At 37.9% G+C, this 23,123-nt stretch overlaps 2 protein-coding genes across 3 annotated transcripts; both read right to left on the bottom strand.

Annotated features, from left to right (window-relative positions):
• Nucleotides 1–2,561: 2,561 nt before the first annotated feature.
• ppp4r2b (protein phosphatase 4, regulatory subunit 2b) lies at nucleotides 2,562–8,493 on the bottom strand. Its single transcript, XM_079431710.1, has 9 exons — nucleotides 8,328–8,493; nucleotides 7,492–7,573; nucleotides 6,742–6,912; nucleotides 6,482–6,575; nucleotides 5,927–5,964; nucleotides 5,760–5,834; nucleotides 5,542–5,682; nucleotides 5,043–5,359; nucleotides 2,562–4,958 (listed from the first exon to the last, which is right to left on the bottom strand). Exons 1-9 carry the CDS (start codon nucleotides 8,449–8,451, stop codon nucleotides 4,630–4,632), a joined length of 1,371 nt encoding a protein of 456 aa, XP_079287836.1. The 5' UTR covers nucleotides 8,452–8,493; the 3' UTR covers nucleotides 2,562–4,629.
• Nucleotides 8,494–9,586: 1,093 nt separating this feature from the next.
• LOC306879034 (glucoside xylosyltransferase 2-like) lies at nucleotides 9,587–22,866 on the bottom strand. Of its 2 annotated transcripts, none has more exons than XM_079431713.1 (8): nucleotides 22,427–22,866; nucleotides 17,547–17,742; nucleotides 15,065–15,196; nucleotides 14,721–14,972; nucleotides 13,678–13,801; nucleotides 12,263–12,435; nucleotides 10,007–11,552; nucleotides 9,587–9,788 (listed from the first exon to the last, which is right to left on the bottom strand). In XM_079431713.1, exons 1-7 carry the CDS (start codon nucleotides 22,693–22,695, stop codon nucleotides 11,373–11,375), a joined length of 1,326 nt encoding a protein of 441 aa, XP_079287839.1. In that variant the 5' UTR covers nucleotides 22,696–22,866; the 3' UTR covers nucleotides 9,587–9,788; nucleotides 10,007–11,372. The 2 variants fall into 2 exon arrangements, with proteins under 2 accessions (XP_079287839.1, XP_079287838.1); XM_079431712.1 differs by having other exon boundaries at nucleotides 9,593–9,788; nucleotides 9,957–11,552.
• Nucleotides 22,867–23,123: the final 257 nt, after the last annotated feature.

The following is a 23,123-nucleotide window of genomic DNA, read 5'->3' as shown; positions in this document are numbered from 1 at the left end:
CACTTTCCTTGCGTCCTTGCCAGTTGTCATCCACGTGCTGAAAGCCCACTCTTTTGCCTTGACATTACACAAGAAACCCAGTTCATCCTTAACCCAGTTCATCTTGCATAAATGTAATGTAAAATTATAAATATGTTATTTAACATCTAATTGACCGTTCTGTGACTGGTCACTTTGCATGCAGCTCAAGCAGTTTCTTCCTGTAAATTGGGCAGTTTTTGACCAGGATAAATTGGAAAGTGGAACATACTTTAAGTAGTCTGGCTACATGACACTCAGTATCCTTTAACCAAGTTCAAAAAGTCATACGTTTTTAGAGTTTGTGATTGCTCTCTCATTTCAGCTTCCACATATTTTAAACGGCTCTTTAAAAGCTGAGAGCCACGTGGGAGTCTCAGCTGAAGGTTGCATTGGCCACGGTGCCCACAGCAGTTGAGCAGTCATCGAGACTTCATGCCAGGGAGAAGGATAAAGGGGAAGCAGAACAGAGGACGACAGCATCCCATATCTACAGCCCTGGGGCTGTCAGTCTGTGTCCTCGTTCTGGGGAGGGGTAAACCTGTTAGGCCTGGCTGGGAGACTAAACACTACCCTCTATTGGATGACACAGAGATTGTGCATGGTGAGGTTGACCCTCACTCGAACCACGTTAAGAGTTGCAGCAATGACCAAGCAGTGAACTTCCAATCCGATCCGAGTCAAGCCACGTCTAGAATGCAAATGTGATCATGCACATGAAGGACGTAAGCTACTTTTCATTTTGGAATGAAATGATATATTACTGGTTTAGAATTAGAAATTAGCTGCTTACATATCAGGTTTGTGTTCTGTGTTTTGAAATGCAGATTCTGAAGTCAGTGTGATTGCCATTTGCAACTCATTTTACTTTATTTGACATTTGTCAGAGAAACATGACATTCACCTTAATTTTATCCATCCTGAATCAAGAAAAGTTGGCATCTTATTCAAAACTGAATTTGAGTTTGCTAAAGCAATGCCTAAATATTTGGCTCCTGGTTATTTTTATTCAATAGATAATATTTTATATACATAGAAGTTATTTAGATCAGGTCTTTTTTATAGTAATTTAATTCTAAATAAAATAGTATTCAACTATACATATATTTTTTTTTTATACCGAGTCAATAGATAAGCTATGTCTACAAAATGACTAGCAATGTTACATTTTTATTAAAGATAATTAAGACAATATATTTTCTTTGCAATAGCATGCACTGATAAATTGTTCACAACAAGACCAAAACCTGCATTAAATAAGTAAATAGTCCATTTTTATTTCATGCAAACAACTGTGCTGTTAGATGTTGCAAACAACATCTAACAGCCCAGTGCATTCATGATCAACACACTTTTGCCTTTGTTATTTGGTCCTCGTGACAAGATAAAGACCTCCTCTTTAGAATAAGATCTGCAGGACCACTTCCCCACAGCAGCCAAACGTTTGAACACTTTTCATTAGTCTAAGTCTCAGACACTTTTAACACGTCCTCTGTTGGGAATAATATAAAATTAGACATGCGTTTTATGAAGTGGGCTTGTGGTAATTGCAAATTATGAATTGGCCTGATTGGTTATACAGAAGGAGTAAAGAGTCAATCCCCAATATCTGACCACTAATATCCTGTAACCCAGTGAATAACATTAAGACTGACATCTGTTTTGTCCTGAGCTTTGTAAATAACAGGCCACTCTCTGCTTTATTAAGTCTTATTTCGAGTTATGACATTGGGGCAGACCAACAATTAAGAGTGCAGGAAAACGTCAATAATGCTCACATTGTCAATGCATCAGCTTACCATAAGTGTGCTAACTTTGTGTTTCAGATCATGTTTACGACATGGCGATGTTTTCTCATGCAAATCTGACATTATTGTGCTTATTTACCCTCTTTATCCCAAAGTAATGAGTCCTTGGCAGTTGGCACACAATGTTTGATGAAATAATACAGCTTTTTGGCTGTAATGAACAATCGAGCAACCATATACTGTATGGGTGAATTTCATGAAACCCATGCCAAGGTCATATTTCACCACGAAAATAAAAGAAATAAGCAAACATATCAAAAAATGAATCCTACTTTTAGGTTGCTTATCCTCATTTTTGCATTTTGACAATTGAGCACATTTTATTGTTGTGCAGCTTTTAATGCTAAGAGTTCATTTAATTTTTACCGAGAAAAAATACTGCATAATGATAATAGATGAATTATTTGCGTTGTTACTGCAAAGAATAGTCTGAAAGATAGGCTTAATTTTCATTTTAAAGGAAAATATTTTTCTCTTGATTTAAAGATGACCTGAACATATTGGCATGATATTTTACCTATGTACAACATTTTTTTATATTTTAGATCCTGAGAAAGTATTCTTTTAGCTGAGCTACTTCTTAATAGTCACTCAACTTCATCACTATTAATAAGTACTTCAGTTCGCTGTCCCGTGGATCAAATTACAATTAATTTACTTAAGACTTGTTTCTATTCCCATAGCATGCAGGCTTATTTCCCAAGAGACGAGTGTTCAAAGACGACAGTTAAATGTAACCTCTTGCCACGCATCATGGCAGAAATCCACTTTTTATTTCCTCTGAGAGGGCTGGGTAAATTTCAGTAGATCATACTCATGCGACTCTGAAATTAGCCTGCCAGACAGGTGAAATAAAGCTTTCCTTTCTTGAAAGAACTTGCAGAAATCATTGTTCTGTGTCAGCAGGAGCCTGTTAGACATATGACTGGGACATAAGAAAAGGAAACTTGTATTTGGGAAATGAAGCAGAAAAATTTGTGCAAGAGCTTAATAACAGCAAAATGAATTAGTAGGCATGTATTAATTTGAGGAACATGATTAAGGATTATGAAAAGGCCCAGATGAAAGCATAAGAGACGTTATGTAACGATAATCCTCCTATGAATGACATCCTACAAGTTAGTGGTGCTCACCAAGCATTAAACTTTGGAGTAAAACTCATCCACAGCACAAACAGTGAACTTGAAAAACACATCAAATAGTGTGGCTTGTTGAGGATAGTTGTGTTATTACTTCTCGAAATGATCAGGCTTTTGATTTCAATAAAATAGGTAAAAATAATCCCACAGATTTAAAGACATCTAGAAACCTGAATATCATAAAGTCTTTGATCATGAAATCATAGGAACACCTTTACATAAAAATCAAGTTTACCTTAAACATGTCAATGGTAAATGAAATAAAAAAAACAGACAGAACAAGAAACAAACATTTTGGAATTTCAGCTGCAGAAATATGTTTGACAAATTAAAGGGTCTTCCAAACATTTAAAACAATAACATTTATTGCTTCGTCTGAATACTGTATTGAAATCACACGCATTCAGTAATACACCAAAAAAAAAGAAATTATACAATTATATATGGATGCACAAAAGGCAGTGAACACAATGCTCTACAAAACACTACTTTACAGAAATTTAAAAATTCTAAATATCAAAAACACACAGCTGCAAAACAGCAGCCAGCTGTTATCGGTGAGACAACTTGGGGTTGGACTGCCACAAATGACACTGTAATTGAGCTAGTCAGAGCAGTCAACAACCACCTGCCAAAACAACAACAACCAAAACTTCTCATAAAACAGGAGATTGAATTGCTGGTATAAATTAACGTGAGTCATGAAATCGGTATGAATCAAGAGGTAAATGTACCTGACATAAACCACTCACTTTCAATGCAGAGCAGACCGCACAAGAATACAAAAGTGAGAAGAGATTTTACATCCCGTCAGTTACACACAAACGACCAGAAAGAAACAATGTTACGCTAGGCTTGAATCATTTAACAGAACAAAGATAGCTATGGCTTGTATTTGCTTGGAACGTAACCTGAACAGCAGCCAGTTATGGGTCTTCAGAGAGAGCAGGACGATAAACTCCACTGCCCTGATGCTTGACACTAGGTGACTAAAATATTAATACACCAATGCAGAGCAGACACATCCTAGCTGACTCAAATCTAAGAACAAGACTGGATACAGATTAAAATCTCATGAACCAAGACTTAAATTTTAAAAGAAATATTCATGGTTAAATACAAGTTAAGATTTAACAACAGCCATGCTGTAAATTATGACAACATATTTTTGCTCTGAAATAAATTTATTATAAAAGTCTGAGTAAGCAACTTCCACTTTTGCTTTTTCTGAGTTGGAATTTCCTGTAGTAACCAAAGGAATGCTACAGCTGTGTAGTGTTTAACTTGTATTTAACTGTGAATATTTCTTTAATTAGCTTTTTAGTGATTTCAGTTGACAGTGTGATTACTAGACATCAAAAAACTTCAGTCAAACCGCTTTAAGTTGTGTGACAAAACAGACAAGCAGAAACCAATGACATGAATGCAATTAAGGGGAGAGAAAAAAAAACCTGTAAAAAAGACTCACTTCAGCAATAAAATCCTATGTACATCTGCATAAAGTGTCCGGTTGGGGAGGTTGGAGAAGTTAGGTTGACTATGGACCAAAAGGCGCATGGCGGTAGGTTGGATGTTGCTTCTGATGGCCTTTGTGGAAGGCCACTTAAATGTGTGTCGTCTTAATCTCCACAAAAGCACTCAGATATTGTTGAGTCTGCAGACTTCTAGTCCTGCTCCATTGGCTCCTCCTCTGCGCTCTCCGAGTCCAGGGCCCCTGACCCACAGTCGCCCTCTGTGGGTGACTCTACGCTACTGCTGCTGGATGTGGGTCCAGAGGCATTTTCATCAGTGCTACTGCTGCTGACCTGCTCGCTTGGCTCCTCCCCTTCTCTCACCTCAGGGCTAGAGGCCACGCCTGCTGGGGCTCTCTGCTCTGATTGGTCCATATCGCTGGGCTCTTCTGAAGAGTCATCAGAGCCACAGGGAACCTCTCGCTCAGTAAAAGCCTCTCTGGAATCTGCCACAGGACACTCGGACTGTGTGCTGGAAGGCTCTATGTTAGCAAAGAACAGATCATGTTAGTGCTTTATGTAGTGTGTAAACAACCTAAAAGAAGGGGGGGGGAGGATGATGATACCTTGGTCCTCAGAGCCTCCAGCTGATCCATGAGGTTTAATTTCCTCCTCTTCCTCACTCCCCTCCTGCAACATGGATGACGGTGATTCAGCATCTTCTGACTTATCTGAGGAGCTATTAGTTGATGTAGATCTCGGTCTCTCGACAACCTGCTGGTCTACTTCATCTTCATCCTCTTCATCATTGCCATCCTGGTTGAATTTCAGCCTTTTTACTTCATGTTCCTCTGCCTCCATCCCCTCATCTTCCTCGTCATCTAAGTGTTTGTTCTTTACAGAGCTGCCAAGAGGCCCGCCAACGCCTGATACAGATGCATCACTGGAAGACAAAGATATATTGAACGAATGATGCATTTATATAGATATGATACATGATACACACATCATGTGAAAGATAAGTGAACATGTTCATTGACATTGGCATTTCATTTTTGCTGTTTACCATCTCTGGTTTTGAGTGATGATCAGATGAGATGAGATACAATGGCAAATTTAGCCTACCTGGCCGATTTGCTGTGTCCTTGTGCTGTGTTTGTCTCTTTGTTTTCTGTACTGTCTGGAAGGCCATTTGTGGCCAGTGAACTGGACATGGAGTGTTTCTGTCTGTTTAATGGTCTGGGCGTTCCTGGACCATTTACTTTCCTGTAATATAGAGGGAAATCAAGTTTATGCTTATTGTTTTTAAATGACTAGTCCTGACCTCCATATACTTTCCTCACCTTTCTGTAAAGGCAGATGCATTCCCTGACAACATGACTCCATTCATTCTGTTGATACCACTGCAGCCATTCTTCCTACAAAGAGGCCAGCAATAGATTTAAGTTATCTAAGTGTTTAATTAATATGTAGCAACTTTACATTTTAATAGTAAAGAGTAATTACTTACTCAGATGTAGGATAAATGCAACTGACCACCATCACATTCTGATGAAGAGAGAAATCATTCAGTATCAATAACAAACAATGCAAATTAATTTACTACCTCCTATATGAGAAAATGTATGAGTGAATCTTTAAGTTGGACTAAAATGTGGGCCTTGATTTGTAATAAAATCACGCAAGCACATAAAACACATTGATGTGTCAAAGTTCCTCCAACACATGGTAATAAAACCCCTTCAGCAAACATTTGAAGACACAAGTGTGTAAAACACTGTAAACGATCCTCTAGATTTATAAATCACACCTGCAAAACAAATACAAGTGACCATAAATCAACAGGGTGCCTTTATGGAAGTCAAAGATAGCAAGTAATAATATTTCACATCTGACTTCGGATGGAACACATGGAATAAAAATACAAACTGAACATACTGGGAATAAGAACAGGGTGAAAAAGATTCCTCAAAGTATTTTATAGAAAGTGCACCACTACATTCAACTAAATAGCATCCATCTGGCCCGATTAGTTCTTAAACTGAATAATGCATCACATACTAACCTTCTCTACCCCTCTGAGAAATTTCTCTGTCCCTGTGTAGTTCCTCTTAGGTTCAGTGAGCAGCTCACACAAGCGCTGGATAGTGAATGGGATCCTGGATAAAGAAAATGTTTGAATTAGCTGCTGTATCCTCCACAACAGTGTAGGCTAGGTTATATTCAAAAGCCAGAAGATGGCACACTTGCTCTGGGGGTAAAGAGACCGGAACAAACACAGTGCTTTTCTGAAAGGAAAACTGGTGATAGCACCACACTACTCACCCATTGTATCCATTCACTATCTTAAGAATTCTATCCTTCATTTCTTCAAAAGGAACCGACTCTACATTGGGATTAGCCGGCCCTCGCTGTTCTGGGGCCGATGCTTGGAAATCCTCCATTACTTTCTCCAGTTTGAATATGAAGTAGCTTTTAAACTGACACCAGGACACCCTGAAAAGGCAACAATATTAAGCATTAGTAACTCCTAGACAGCTAAACTTTGTAAGGGACAACATTCGCCGGTCATGACATGGCTACCAACCAAATAAATGAGCACAGAATTTTTTTATTTGAAAATTGATTCAGTTAAAATTGTTTTATGCGTGAAGAGACCAGAGTGATGAGAGATATGAAACTAACAACTATGTAGGATCAAATAAACACTGCCACACAGTTCAGTGATCATTATGCAAAAATAATTGACCACAGAACTCTACTGACCAATCAGGAGCAGGTATTCCAGAGACATACAGGGATTCGATCTTCTGATATGCACCTGACTATGTATTCTCACAATTACTTCATGAAATGAGAACAGGTCGTCTAAAGCAGATCTAGTAGATCAGTACAAGGTTCAGTGTGTTTTGGAACAAAACCAAAAGTGCTGTGGTAGTGCAATAAACCACCTTGTGGTGTTACCTAGAAAAGTAGTTATGATTTTAAACAAACCACTGAAAAAGGGGTCACACAAAGGTAAAGGGGGTTCCAATGCCCCTCTTAGATCACCCACTGATATCTGGAGGTACTTACAAGGTTTCCCCGGTTTTCGCAATATGGCACAAAAACTGATCCAACACCAGAGATGACTCTTTCTTCACCTTCTTGTCGAAATCTGCAACAAACATAATAATAAGATCGCATTATGGTTTCATATAAACATCTGTACTGGATGCAGTCCAAGCAACTACAAACTTTAAAATACCCTCCATTCGAAATCTAGTTAGTCCATTCTAGCATTTTTTAACTATATCTCACATTTTAAATGAGAACAACTGCAGTGCACCTAGGTTAAGGTCATATTCAAGCTCCAAAATCAGCATTTTATTTTCTACAACTATTTAGACAACTAGTCTATAAACTAATCTATAATCGCTCTTGGAATAATATGCATGCTTTTATTAAAGTTAGAACATATAAAATTAGAACATATAACTGAGTAGTACAACTTCAATCAAGGTGTAAATGCCCCCAAAAAAATCACGTTATAAAGAAAACTTATCAAGAAAATCGGACTTTATTATTCACTAATTTAGAGTTAACACTGAATAACCAGTTGTGTAATATACTCAAATCAACTCTAGATCATCCCAAACCACTAACTAGTTATCTCAATCAACAATAGTCTTTACTCTTATTTATTAACGAATTACTTAACTAACCCGTCGTTTTGGCCAAAAAAGTGATAGAAGTCATAAAATAGGAAAAGAGACCTGTTCATCTGCTCTTAACACACAACAGACCTCGAAAAACAGGAAAAGCCATTTAGCTACAGGCCATGCTAACATTAGCTAACTCACTATCAGCTTATAAGCACATATAACTCCTCTCTAAACTCACGCAGACCACCTCAACACACAACCGGGTACCTTTAAGAGCTTCCAGAAGAGTGTCTATCTCCATGTCTGCGTTGTTGTCCCTGTCTCCAGTCGGAAAGCGAGAGCTGATGGCTGCTGTTGAGCTCAGTGAAGAAGAGGAGGAGAGGAGAAACATTTCAATATGGCGGCGTCTGCGACGTCACTGCCGGCCGTGTCTTTTCTGGAGTGCTGACTGTTGCGCAATAGCATGGCTGTGTCTCAAACCTTGTCAGCTGCTTACCTACCAAGACATCATTTTTGGGGCGTTGTAGGCGTAAAGAGTTTTGGAAATGTGCCTCAAAATCTAGTGAGCTGCCTATGTAGACAGCACAATAGCTGGAGTTTCGAACAAATGTATGCCCATAAATGCTGTTTTGGCAGATTCAATAGGTTTTGAATTTCGTGTGCAGTCTGGCTGGATTTATTAGCCTATTTATCATCTTCACGTTTATTTAAAAGCAAGTATGAGTCATCTCAATTTTAACCTACTTAGTGTAAAATGTCTGCTCTGTTGTTTTCTCCACCTACAAAATTTACTGTAGCAACCAGACCAAAATACCAAACTAATATTATAATGTATAACAATGTTTGTAATTTAGAGTATTAAAACATTCTTAATGAAACTAATTATGAAGAGTTGCTTGGGAAAATACTGTCTGAAGATCATGAGGTTGTATTATGGAAATATATGTTTATAATAGATACAGTGGCGGCCAAAATGATTAAACACTAGTATTTTCACCAGCTAAAAATGGTTTTAAGTCTGTTATTTCTATAATTTGCTGTTGCGTGTCCATAGGAAATACAAGTTTACATTTCAAAACATTCATTTTGCCATTAACTGTAATAATCCAGTGAGATTTTTGATTGCACAAGGAGTTTGACAACAGCCAGTGCTCCACACAGAGATCTCATGGGCCAGTTGCATAAACTTAGCCACCATGTGAAGACTGTGCCTTAAGAACTAGTTTGACCAACTAGCAGTTGCCAAGGGGTAATCAGTCTTACTTTTCCCAATACAAATAAGACCAATCTACCTTTTCATAACTGAATTTAAAAAGTTATGCCCAGTCTTGAAGAAAAAAAACATTAGGTGACTAACTTTTTAAGACTAGTCTAAACCGTTTATGCAACCGGCCCCTGATCTCATCATCCAGTCTGTCTGGAATGACATGAAAAAAACGGAGACAGACTAAATCCAGACGAACTGTGGCAATGTCTCCTTTTGGCCACCACTGTAAATATAATGCAAAAATAATTGTGAGACAAAGCTAAATCAATATTAAATGCATATTTATTACATTTCTGACATCCACACTTTTGTATAAAAAGGACAACAATACATACATTGTAAGACATTCAGAAAGACAGAAAAGCAGACTGGATACAATGAACATCGCTGGTGCATCTCTTCACACAGAGATAACATGAGATGTATAAGAGTCTCCAGTTAATTGTTCTCAAACTCAATTCCTGGAGGGCCACAGCTCTGCACAGTTTAGCTCCAACCCTAATCAAACACACCTGATCCAGCTAATCAAGCTCTTCAGGATCACTAGAAACTTCTGAGCGGGTGTGATTTGGAGCTGGTTGGTGCTAAACTGTGCAGAGCTGCGGCCCTCCAGGAATTGAGTTTGAGACCGCGGAGTTAAAGAAATGTCATCACTGATCCCAGACCAGTGACAGCAGGCTGGAAACCGGTCACACATATAATTAAGCACATTGTGCTAATGAACACATCAAATCACACATCACAACACACTCTTGCTTTCTATATGGCGTCCATACTTTCACACAGAAGCAGTCAACAAATTAACAGGTGGTGGTTACACAAAATTAAAAATGATTTCAGACTTTTTTTTTTAAGAAATGGGTAAACTGATCATACTTTGCATTTATTACAAAGTGCACTTAACTGTACATGTGTATGGTTTTATAGTTTTGTTTTTATGTATATCATACTGTTATGATGTATAAACCTTTCTAATCAGCACATATGATTTATTTTAAATGATCATATTAGTTCAATCCCACTATGGCAGAAAATCAAACTCCTAACAAACAGGGTAAAACAACAAAATGTTTTCTTTGAACTTGACTGGACTGAATATTGCTAAAAATACTTGAACACTTGGACCTTTTGCGTAGCTCTCACAAACTGTTGCAGATTACCTTAAAAAAAACATTCCACCACAAATTCAACATCAATTTCATTATGTCCATCAGAATAGGCTTGTCGTATCAATATACAGGACAACAGACTTAATTGTAATTCTCACAAAAGGCCAAAGGTTTCCTCGTGAAATTCTCTATACATATATTAAAATTCAAATCCCAATGACAACATTCCAACATCAGGCCCCTTTCTATTCTTACTAACAAGACATCTTCAATGTAAACAGTGTGAACATCCACCATTAGGACTGTGCTTAAACTGAATATATATCTTACTGAGCTCTACAGGCTAGTTCTCTTTGGTTGTTTCTGCGTGCTACATTCATTTTTGTGGCTTGAAAGCAAAGCCTTACCTCATGCTATTAAGCAGCAGAATGCACAAACAAATTGGTGCAGCCACTTAAATACAAGAATTAGATAAAGTGAGACACAAATGCTCCAATTGCGTAATGAACTAGATGCTGTAAAATGGTACAACACAGTTGTAAATAAACAGCTCTGAATCCATCTTTTTGGATTGGCTAAAAACAGCTTTGCCAACGAGTCTCTCATGTTCTTTCAGGAACATTCAAGTGGTTGGTTACCCACAGTTGGAGACACTCAATGCATATGCTCACTACTCTCTCTCAAGAGTGTTGATGGTTTCGCTAGTGTTGCATTCATCCTGCATTGCTGTTTCCATCCAGCAGACCAAAACGTCTGCTCAAAAAAAAAAAAATTGTTCCAGCTTGAATCTCCAACTCATACTGAATCTCATACTGTGCCTAATGGACCAAATGTAGCTTGCTTCTGGCATTGCTCGTCTTTGATGAAAAAGATCGCTCTGATCCAAGCAGCAGGCCGAGATTCTTCCTTGTGATACTGAAACGCAGTCGAGGCTCATTACTCGCGTGGCAGTCGGACATGGCGCACCACTTTTTTCTCATAAACTGCCCTCATGGTCTTCTCGATCTGTTTGAGGAACACTTGTGGTATCCTTCCACAAAGGGTGTTAACTGTGTCTAGGAACTTAGTCTGAAGAGGGTAAAACAAAGACTGGAACAAGTTCTCCTCAAAAGGATACTGAAAGAGAAAATTAAATACATTACATTTCAAAGTGTTATTTGTTGAGGCAAAATGAACAAGGTCCACATTTCATATTTGACTGAATTCTGAACAGCAGAGGGCCCATGTGACTCAACCATACAAAAAGCTTCCTCTTGAAGAGACACTTTCCTGCTATTAGCCTTCAAGGAGAGATTCAATGTACAATGCAACACTAGGCTTTTACACTTTATGAAACGCCAGGGCGTTGCTATGTGGTTGGTAGGGTGTTCTCACATGTTTTTAGTGTGGTGCTATGGGGGTGTTTTGTGTCCAGTTTATTACATGAATGTGTGTGCCGTTCAAAAGTTTGGAATCAGTAAGATTTTTAATGGAGTCTCTTATGCTCATCAAGGCTGTATTTATTTGATCAAAAAAAAAAAAAAATGCAGCGCTGAATTTTCATCAGCCATTACTCCAGTCTTCAGTCTCACATGATCCTTCAGAAATCATTCTAATATGCTGATTTATTATCAGTGTTGAAACTGTTGTGCTGCTTAATATTATTTTTTGGAACCTGTGATATATTTTCTTTGAATAAATTCTGTTTTTTTTTACTTTTTATTCATTAAAAAAAATCTAAGTTTTATTTTTTGAAGTCATTACTATCATTTTTTTATCCATATAACACAAACTTGCTGAATAAAACACATTGTCAGTTGTCTCCTGAAGAGACAGTGGCAGCTCACCTCACGTATGGCATCATACACGACTCTGAAGGCGGGCTGCTTCTCGTCATGGTACACACCACGGTTACCATGAAGAATAGACACCCCCTCCTCCTCCGCAGCCTTGCAGTTGCTTCCATACATGCAGTGATCTGGCCTGTAGTTCCACTGGCATGGGAATATGTACAGACACTCTGCAGACACAAAGACAAATATTCAACATTTTATCCAAATTGCAAATAACATACCCATGCAACACATGCGCTTAGTGTCTTCATTTTTGTTTGTGGTTGGTCTAATCTTTTGGACCCGTTCCATTAGAGTTGTCAAACAAACACTATGCTTGCCAAGTGTCTCACCAATCCAGAGACCTTAATAACTGCACCTGCCAGTATCTGTCACACCTGTTCCAGTCAATAGAAGTATTTACCTACACAAAAGAGCCTTATCTCTATAAAAAAAAACAGATAAAATGACAACTTTCAGGAGGACGAGGAAAGAGAGCTGAAAAATTTTTTTCTTGTGACATCAGATCTTTTTGATTTTCTGAGAAAAAATACATGGAAGCTGTCTTCTTGCTCTGCATTAGAAATAGCAAACACAGTTCGAAAGTTTAGTTAAGATGCTAATGATACAATGCTGCAAGGGCTTCACAAGTAACATAAGTAAAATTGCTTTTCAAATTGGATTTAAGCCTCAAGCAAAAAATTAGTGCTATAACACTCTAGAGTGCAAAACAACAAAAATAAAGACAGTAGACAGATTTCTATGCCAGTTTCAAAGATGCACTCAGAAAACGTCTCTTATGTTTGAGTAAGAAATGGTTTCTTACTTTTTTAAGGTTCAGTAATGGTATCAGATGGTGATACTTTCATATATGCACCATGTTACATGTGCAAGAACATGCTACTAATGTGTATTTTGATATTGACCACAGTATGTACAAAGTCCTTTTGATCATAGCATTGTGATGGTACATGTCTGAAACCAAAGTATTTTGAAATATACCATAGCACATGGACAAAAAACATGGCATTAATATAGTACATGTATTACGATGTATTTTGAAACATACCTATTTGTATTTACAGGATACGCCAAAGGCGTTTAAAAAAATACCATGGAACATTTCCAAAAAACATGCTAAAATCAAGGTATTTTGATTTAAATGTATGTATTTGCAAGATACTTGAAGTTATTTTAAGAAAGGCATGGTATTACTGTGGCACATTTCCAAAAACATGGTATTATTAGTAGTACATGTCCAGAAAACACAGTAAAACCGAGGTATTTTGATATATACCATTGTATTTACAGCATACTCCACGGTACTTCAAAAAATACCATGGTACGTGTCCAAAAAACCCACTGCATTACCATAGTACTTTTTTGCTAGTGTTGTCAAATTACACATCATAATCAAGCATGTCTTGTACCTGGATTGTAGTGGAAGATGATGTTGAGGAGGTCTTGGTCTCCCCATGTGATGTGGTTCTTGTATTTCTGATAGAGAGGGTGAAGCAGATTTTCCCATGACAGACCGCTGGCGATCATGCTGTTCTGTAAAATCAATAGTGGCAGGTTATTTTCCTCAACAGTGAGTCTGGCAGCCACTTTTCAGACAGCTGTTGATATGGAAATTGAGGGGGTTTTTTCCAGAAGAAGAAATTTCCTTTTTGTCCACTCAGACAGCCTTGAAAATGTGCTTGGGTTGGAAATTACACTTCTAGCAGAGTTACAGAAATATGCTAATCCAGGCTGCTGTCACCCACTCGCTCTCGACGGATGGCAATCAGTAGACTTCCATCACTGCCTACTAAAAACAGCCCGAGGTTAAAGGGGTTTAAGTGCGCAAAGAAACCTCAGAAGACATCTGAACGCCAAAGCCTCAGCCCACTACCAAGAGATATAAACCACACAAGGAAAACACTGGCAATATCTAGTAATAATCAAGCACAAAAATATAGTACAGCAAAAAATGTGAAATCTAAAATATTCACAAACTCAAGTATTTTCTGTTTGAAAAAAAAAAGTATTAAAAAAAGTATTTAAAAAGAGATACATCAATATTAAAATTCTAGCTGATACTGATGATAATTATTTAAGTAATACAACCAATAAATGGAAGGCATTCAAACTTTTATGATGTCGAAATAAATTAAAAATAAAGCAAAAAAACTATAATCAATAATTTGCTAGAACAGCAATATGAGGTATAGTATAAAAATAGATATTTATTTTAAAATTTGCTAAAGATTACACTTCACATTGTTATTAATTATTAGTGGGTTTTTTTATTAATTAAGTGTAAATATCGGCTGATATTAATAAATAAAAAATCTCTAATATTAGCTGAACACTGGTACTGATATTTCAGTGCCTCTAGTGTTTGAACTTTAAAATGTGGATTTTGGACCTCTGAAGTTTGGGCAAGTGAAAAAAAAAAAAAAAAAGTCAAGTCAATTCTATTGTTCCTCACCCTGAACAGAGTGCTACGAATCCGTGTGAGGTTCATTAGCATGACCCCTGAATTGACCCCTGTGACTCCATAAAAGGGGTGTCTTGCGAAGCGGCTATACCAGCCGATCTTAGGGATCTCGTGCTCTGGGGCCATGGCAGCTAGCTGAGTGCTGTTGAAAGCCTTCAGAAACTTCCAGATGTCATCCATAGGCCGGAGAAAGAGAACATCTGTGTCCACATACAACAGAGAGTCCACGTCTTTCAGGATAACCTGATATCAGAGGAATACTTGGTTACAGTCGGTGTGGTGAGGTGCAAAACAAACAAATGAAGAGAGAACTTTAAACAGCGGCAGGAACCTACAGGAAGAAACAGCCTCTGGGCAGCACATGGCTTGAAGAGTTTCTTCCATTCGTCTGCATTCCCCACAGAGAAGGTGATTGGATATATGCTGTAGTAAAACCTGGAGGACACCGTCTGAGGCCACTGACTGAACTGTGAGAGGAAATTGAAAGAATCAGTCCATGTCATGGCTGTCAGTCTTCATTAAACCGCATATCTATTCCTTACAGGTGGCAGCGAAGAGAAGTTAGTGAGGAAACCTATACCAATTCTTTAAAAACAGCAACATTTTGTAATATTTGTAAGAATTGTGATTTATAGAATGCCATTTTGGTGGGGAAGTCATGGCCTAATGGTTTGAGAGTCGGACTCGTAACCTAAAGTGTTCGAGTCTCAGGTCCAGCAGGAATTGTAGGTGGGGGTGCCCTTGAGCAAAGATGCCTACCCATATTGTTAGACATGACATGTTTTTAACATCTTGAAGGTCAATTTTCCCTGCTTTGGCACGAACCTGTGTGTAATTTTATGTTTTTTTGCTAACTTAGACAAATATTATATCAAGGTAAAGAATAAACCACCTCTGGTTCATGCAGGCTTTACTTCACAACCTAGACTTTACATTAGGCATTAAGAAACAATCCAATACAGTACTAAAACTGCTTATCATAGGGATTGGGTGTCCAATCCTGCCTTTGGATGGCCAATGTGCTGCATAGTTTAGCTCAGGCTTCAATTAAACACACCTAAACCAAAGTAATCAAGGTTTTCAGGATTGCTACAATATTCCAGGGAGGTATGATGGGACAAGTTGGAGCTAAGCTCTGCAGGATGTTGGCCCTCAAGAACCAGGATTGAACACCCCTGTTGTACACAATGGCAAAAAAAAAAAAAGATTTGTATTAATATCACCAAAAACTGCAAAGGCCAAGCAATATGCAAAATTATTCAGAATCAGAAAACATTTTCAAAATGCAACACATGAACCAAACTCAGGGTAAATAAATAACAAAAATTAATACAAATAATACATTTTTATTATTAGCCATAATACCAATTGACTGTAAACCTGACAGTATTTTATTGTACATTTCATTTTAATTAAATTTATATTTAACTGTGTAAATTTGTTTAAATGCATGTCAACATCAAAACACATTTAAAGCATTTTTTCCAGTTCTTATGAATGTTAAAAATCATCTTATTTTTCCAATCCTAACCATCCGTGATTATACAGTTGGTTGCATTTTTTAATTCTCATTTAGGCATTATTTTTCTCCAGCCATCCACGACCCCATTAGAACAGACCTGCAATCCATTTAAGGGTCATAACCCACCAGTTAAGAACTACCAAATAACAACTGCTGAAAAGGCTGTAGAAAAATAGTGAGGAAACCTTTTGAATAACAAACATGACATTGCATTCCTTCTCTATTGCTCTACAAAGCCTTCAGTTTCTTTATCTCCAGCAATATGGTGCATGACTAGATCAAGATCAGTTCTAGGCCAGAGGGCACTTCTCAAAAAGCATCGGCTGTCTAAGCGTAAAAAACAATGTACTGCTATTTTCAATAACGGTGAGAGAAACACTGCAAACGATTAGGACTGTGACGAAAGATCACTCTAATGCGTTAAGAGCAAGAGATCGATAGATGTATGCACAGAGGTTTCTCACATTACCTTTCTTACCAGACTGGTTTTCAGGGTTAGCCTGACATTGTCTGAGGGTTACCACAAACCACTAGTACAATAAAACTGACAATCAGGATTTCTGTCAAAGGCCTGTTTAAATACAATAAGACATCTTGGGTACAAACTGTATAGCCAGTTACTAAGGATGTAAAAAGACATTCATCATAATATTCAATTAGAATTACTATAAACAATAATTATAATCACATAAAAAATATCACCTGAACAAGAGCAATGGTGATTTTATTGGAGGTTTGCAAAAGGTCCATAACCCCAAATATAAGTGATAATAACTGTAAGTCTGCCTTAGCAAAGCACTGAAAAAACTGTGAATTGTACCAAAATAATAAATCAACTGAGAAAAAAAAAAAAAAAAAAAAAAAGTAATCAAACTGAATCATTATCAAAAAAGCAAATATTTACAACCCTATAAGTTATACTGGAATATTACATCTAGATTTTAAAGGAAAAGAGTGAAGCAATCATACACAAAATTAAGCCTGAAATCTGTGCCAGATTTTTTCGGTCCAAGAGAACTGCATAGTTAGGGGATGAAGCTTTGTCTGAGGTAAAATATAGCCCACTGCAGAGATTAAATAGCTGGAGAGCCAGCAAGATGTTCTTTTCAGTAGGAACTAAAATTCAGTTACCCACTGCACTGCTTTTCTGAGAATAAAGATATCCCTTAGATAAGTGTAGATACTCAAATCACGGTTTAAAAAATAAATAAATTAGGTCACCAGTCTGCTAGACATTACCTCAAAACCTCAGGTGGCCACAGAAAAGATGAAAGAATCATGGGACATGCTCTCACCCCTTTTTCAAATTGTTCGGCCAGGTCCTCCTCTGCAAAAATGTGAAATTTGATCTTCTTTATGCTGAAGAGCAGTGCTGATTTCACCATGTTGAGCGTTTCATCTAGACGGTTCCCACAAGCCACCACTGCCAGGTGCATGACATCCTCTGCTTGTGTGACCTTTGACCCAGGCCGCCCCACCTCACTTTTCTGCCTAGAGGTAAAGAAAAAAACAAAACAAAACAATAAAACCTTCCAATCAAAACTCATCCAAACTGTGACATCAACAACAAAAACATCTGGCAGGAATCAGCTAGGTCAAACCATGAGACGACACACTGGTGAAATATTCCTTATCCTGCACACGGTTCCTCTGGCACATTGAGAACCTCTTGTAAATGATTCAAGGATAAACAAATCCGAGTCAGAGACAGACCAGCTTGCAAGTAACTTGATGGGAGTACACAAGGGCAAACTTAATTTAATAAAAATATCAAATTATTTATATTAAAGATAACTCAAATGAAAGATGTCACCTGTAGAAGTTTCATCTTCATTTCTCAAAGAAATTAATACAGGAGACATTAAACATGTAGACGAGTAGCACTCTTTTCGCCATGACCCGGTGTTTCACTTGAATACACATTTCCTTGTCTTGAGTCACCAAAACATAATTGTTATTGGTGTGGTGAGTCTCCATCACTCCAGAGAAGTAAGCTCTCTAACCCTCTAAGCTCTACCCAAGAGACGACCTCTGGGGAAAAAAGTCCTCCATTTATCCAAAGCTTTGGTCGAGGAAACAAATTCATACCACAAGAAAAGCACGCAGCCTTTCAGACAGACATCAAAGAGCTTCCATTAAGCCAAGGACGTGCAAACACTCTTGCTCTCATTTCAAGTGATCCACAGACAAAAGGGATATTTTCAGACCTGAAAGTTTTCTGATTTTTCTGACTAGTATCACAAAAGACTGTAGAATCTGCTTTGATGGCTGTGGTTTCCTGTGGAAAAGCTTTCCTTGTTTACAGCACTGCAAATTAAGCAACAGGAATTGCTGAATGATATCAAACTATTTATTCTTTTCATTTTTTCAATCATTTGTCCAACACTGAGAGGCATTTATGCTTTGCTCATAACGTTTTGAGCATATGACCAATACTCTACTGAATTTGGTACCATTTCTAATGAGATTCTGAGCTTATAAAAATTCTTGCAGGCTGAGTGGACACATCTGGAAACATTCAGACTCTGAGAAGGCGATTAAATAATGCACTCCTTATTGAGTAAAAGTTCCTAAAACAGTTTTAAGGCTGATACTGATGATTCCTTGTTGAGCAATACAGTTGATCACAGATAAGTGAAACAGACGAGCAATATGAAATCAACGCAAAAAATTAATGAAAATTAATTTATATTGTGTACAAGGTGGAACTTCATTGTGAACTATAAATATCTCTCTTCCCTTAAGTTTTGATTTTGAACAAATCTGTTTTATGTTTGGATGCATTCAAATTAGTGCAACAATTTATTACTTCTTACATAAATTGGCTGCACAATTGATTATGCAACATCAACAAAAGTAACTTTGATATTAATGTCATAGATACTTGCAATATTTATAATCAGAAGACAGTATTCATTGTTTGTGCACTGCTTACTTTTTTTTTTTTTATGTAATAATAAAAAAGTAACTTCACAACTGTAATTGCTTTAATATTTCGTGAAGCAGGCGAATGTTTTTCATCCAATTATCTGTCCCACTGGACAGCATGGCATGAACAGAAAATTACAATAAGCTGGCATAAAGCAGATCTGTAATGTGCACAACGCACAAACCACCAAAGCTTCACACAATCCTACAATTCAGCATGAAGTCCAGCATAATTTCAATTCATTTTAGGCTAAAACACTCGTTTAGAACAAATATGATGGCTTATTCAATCCAGGCCTGCAAGGCTGCGTGCATGGAATTCAGTGAGTGCTTTTTTCTAGAGCTATGCAGCACACTCCATAAACTGTCAAAATTATTAGCACTTTTCCCTTCTTCAGAATGTCTGCATGCCTGTCCTGGCAGAGCCAGCTGTTCCATGGCACTCTGACTTTAAAACCTGAATTGAAACGTTAGAGTGCTCTAGGCTAAAAGATAAAGATCGCAGGGGAGGAATCAACATATTGAAAAAGGCACGAGTGACAATGGAGAGATATCTGTGTTCCGTGTAGAAACTGTGATAAAGAGAGAAAGACACACAAATGGAGGGTTCTTAGTCTTCCTCCGGGACATGTTTATGGCTTCATATAATGTAGCTGCCACGCGGCAGTTGCCTCCAGTCATAGCTGCATTACAGATGACAGAGCGAGCCATTCGTCTGACAGTTAGTAGACACTTATTCCTAGGTGCTGCAGGAACGTGTGCAGCGGTGTTTTCCGGTTTTGGCAAAACGCAACAGAGGTGTTATAAGCACCCAGCTTTCCAGTAAAGCAGGTTCTTTTGGAAAAGGGTGCGAAAGAAACATGAATGTACAGCTGCACGTTTGTTACCTCAGCATAATTTTACTTAGTTGTATTAAAAGAAAAAATCTGTCATCATTTACTCACCATCATGTCATTACAAACCTGTATGACTTACTTTGATCTATGGAATAAAAAAAGATATTTAGAAAAATGCCCATACAATGTCTACACAATCAAAGTCAATAATGGCCAATATTATTTCGATTAAAACAGTGTAGTGATAATGTATTTTTTGTTGGCCAACATGGAAGATCACATCACCCTGGTTCCCTTGACAAAAACCCAATAGATTTTTCCATTGTGATATTGTTTCCATAGGATTCTTACATGTTATGTAACTTATGTTCATAAAAATTAAAAAAACTTTCATAAATTTAAGCCTAAATACAATCCCCAGAAGTAAAAAGCTAAACATAGGCAATAAATGAAGTACATCATGACCACATGACTTCAATCAGCATTGTTTACGTCCAGGAGAAAGCGTGCGCATGCCGAACTTAAAAAAACGCTGATTACATTGAATACGTTCTGGGGAAAACACGCACATGTGTCTTGGTACTCTCCAAAATGGCAGAAGATGGTAAATCGGGGAGAAGAATTGTTGAATAAATTCTGTTAATTTTGTTTTCTTGGCGCACAAAAAGGATTCTTGTAGCTTCGCAAAATTGATGTTGAGCCACTCATGTCATGGACTGTTTTACCGATGTCCGTGCTACGTTTCTGGGACTGGGAACATTGGAGTTGCGTTACGGTCACTGCAGTGTCAGAAAGCTCTCGGATTTCATCAAAAATATCTTAATTTGTGCTCCGAAGATGAACGAAGGTCTTACGAGTTTGGAACGACATGAGGCTAAGCAATTAATGACAGAATTTTCATTTTGGGGTGAACTATCCCTTTAAGTACACAAAGGAATTTTCACTCGTTGGTGATTATTGTTTATAATACAACCTTAGCTAATAATAAAATAGAAAAATTAGAAATTAGAGATTGGGAACAAAAGGTTTGTGTTTGTTAGAGCCCTCGGGACAAAACAACCCCTCCGGGCCCCAGTTCGTGATGAAACGTATCATCAGGGACACGTTTGTGTGTTTTGCAGCAACAAGGCAGGAAGCACGTCTGGAGGATGAGCTTAAAGTAAAAATGTGCGGAAGAGTTAATCACTTCCACATAAAACAACAGGTCATACGAGACAAGACGGTTTTGCCCCTCCGCGGAGATGGATAGAGAGCCAGGAATTAAACATGTAGAGCGTTTTCCAAATCACACCCTCTCATCCCTCCTGTTTGTACGGTGGATCTGTTTAACTAATTTCCCCGTGGCTGCGTTGTCCCTTTGCATTGTGGGTTTATCAGCAGAGAGCAGTCACAGGGGTGTGGACATCAAGACGGATCACTGCTGGAAACCCAACAGGAGGGTTAAAGGTTTGAGATATATCTCACAACTGCAATTAGTGGCGTTTATGTGAAGCTGTCAGAGGGGCGATAACATATGCTTGCTGAAAGAAGACAAGCAATGAATATTAAACTCATCCTCAGTGCAGGATTGATTTTACACTATTAAAAAGACATCTGTCTATAGTTGGCCTACCTTGACATTATTGATTTTGCACTATCAAAATACTGACACAAATGAACCAATCTCCAGTGCACTTAAAGGATGAATGTGACAGCTCCTTTTAATTACGTCTCGGAAAGGGCTGATCATCTTGATGAATAAACTACTCCATCCTCCACTCACAAGGGAGCGTGTACACTCACTCAGCACAACCAATCATTGAATTTGTCCTCTGTTGAGACCCTTTGGGAACGAGGCAACTGCATTCAAGGTGACCTTTTTAATAAAGCCATAATGAAAATACAATTGAGATAATTGTGGCTGAGATACACACAGGGGGCTCTTGGACTCGACTTTGCAGCATGCGCAACACACACTGGTCTCTGGTAAGATTTAAGACATTAGTGCATGGTAATCTGGAGGATAGTGCAAAAATTGTGTCATGCATGGTTTCCTTCTTGTTACATTAAAATTGCACAATCAGTGCAAGATATTCTTGCCTAAATCTCCATTGTCAAAGCAGGCTTTTGACAGCATTGTCTGGTTGGATTGGCTGTGCTGACACTCGGGAAAGATCAGTGATTTATGGATTGGTATTAAATCATGCGTTTGCATTGATTTGCAAAACACACTGAGGTCATAAATGCCCTTGAGAAACTAAAGCACTGATCAAGTGCACAGAAGGGAGTTGAAAGGATGCCTATATATCAACTTTAGTACGAGGAAAAACTGCATTATATTATATTCAGCTTGAACACAATCTGGAACACATACATTCAGCTTTGATCAAACTGGTTGTTGTTAATGATGTTGCACTTGAAGAATTTCCTACCGAGTCTTTGCGTTGACATCCCCTCCTCCTCTGCTGCTCAACTTCGGCTCTTTGCGGATTAGTTTCGGTGGTTTTTGTGGCTTTTCGTTGGTTTGTTTCGCTTCTTTCGCCGGTGCTACATCCTCGATATGATTGAAGGGTTGAAAATGTTTTTCTTTCGCAACTTCGTTCAGCGGCGGCTCGTCCGCAGCGTTCCCCCCGAAAAAGTACAAAAGTAGAAAAACTCCGAAACATACCGCGATCGCCACAATCTTGCAGTGGATCCTCATGGTGAAAAAGTCTTCCGTCCGCTTGGAAGTGTCCTAACCATGGCTCTGGTTAAAACATGGGGACATATTTGTAGTGTGCAGCCATACTTCTTCATTTGAACTGTGATGATGAAGACGATGCTGCTCAGCTTAGCGCCGATATAACACACGTAAATGAATCTCTGAAGGCGGACCTTACATTACTCACCGTAATACTTATAATAGCTCTGTTACTGCTGCCCGTAGAGGAAGCACTGTACCTATAAATTACATAAATACTTTTCCGGTGTTTAGATTTATTATTTTTTTTAAATCATCATTATGCTTGGCCATATTTGTTCACATTAATCATATCACATTATTATATTAATGCTATATTAATATTAAGAGTCTTTATTATATTTTTAAATATAGACGCGTGGCTGCCCGAAGGATATTGACAGTGTCTG

This window comes from Barbus barbus (genome assembly GCF_936440315.1).
Source record: "Barbus barbus genome assembly, chromosome: 13".
NCBI classification, from domain to species: domain Eukaryota; kingdom Metazoa; phylum Chordata; class Actinopteri; order Cypriniformes; family Cyprinidae; genus Barbus; species Barbus barbus.
The sequence above is the reverse complement of the archived record's forward strand: the minus strand, read 5'-3'. Positions and strand labels throughout refer to the sequence as shown.

Coding starts and splice junctions, on each gene's coding strand:
- ppp4r2b (XM_079431710.1), bottom strand. CDS start 8,451: ATGTTTCTCCTCTCCTCCTCTTCTTCACTGAGCTCAACAGCAGCCATC. Junction 5,835..5,926: donor TGCATTTATCCTACATCTGA/GTAAGTAATTAC, acceptor GCCTCTTTGTAG/GAAGAATGGCTGCAGTGGTA. Junction 5,360..5,541: donor GGACACAGCAAATCGGCCAG/GTAGGCTAAATT, acceptor TTTGTCTTCCAG/TGATGCATCTGTATCAGGCG.
- LOC306879034 (XM_079431713.1), bottom strand. CDS start 22,695: ATGAGGATCCACTGCAAGATTGTGGCGATCGCGGTATGTTTCGGAGTT. Junction 12,436..13,677: donor CATCTTCCACTACAATCCAG/GTACAAGACATG, acceptor TTGTGTCTGCAG/AGTGTCTGTACATATTCCCA. Junction 11,553..12,262: donor TGTATGATGCCATACGTGAG/GTGAGCTGCCAC, acceptor TTTCTCTTTCAG/TATCCTTTTGAGGAGAACTT.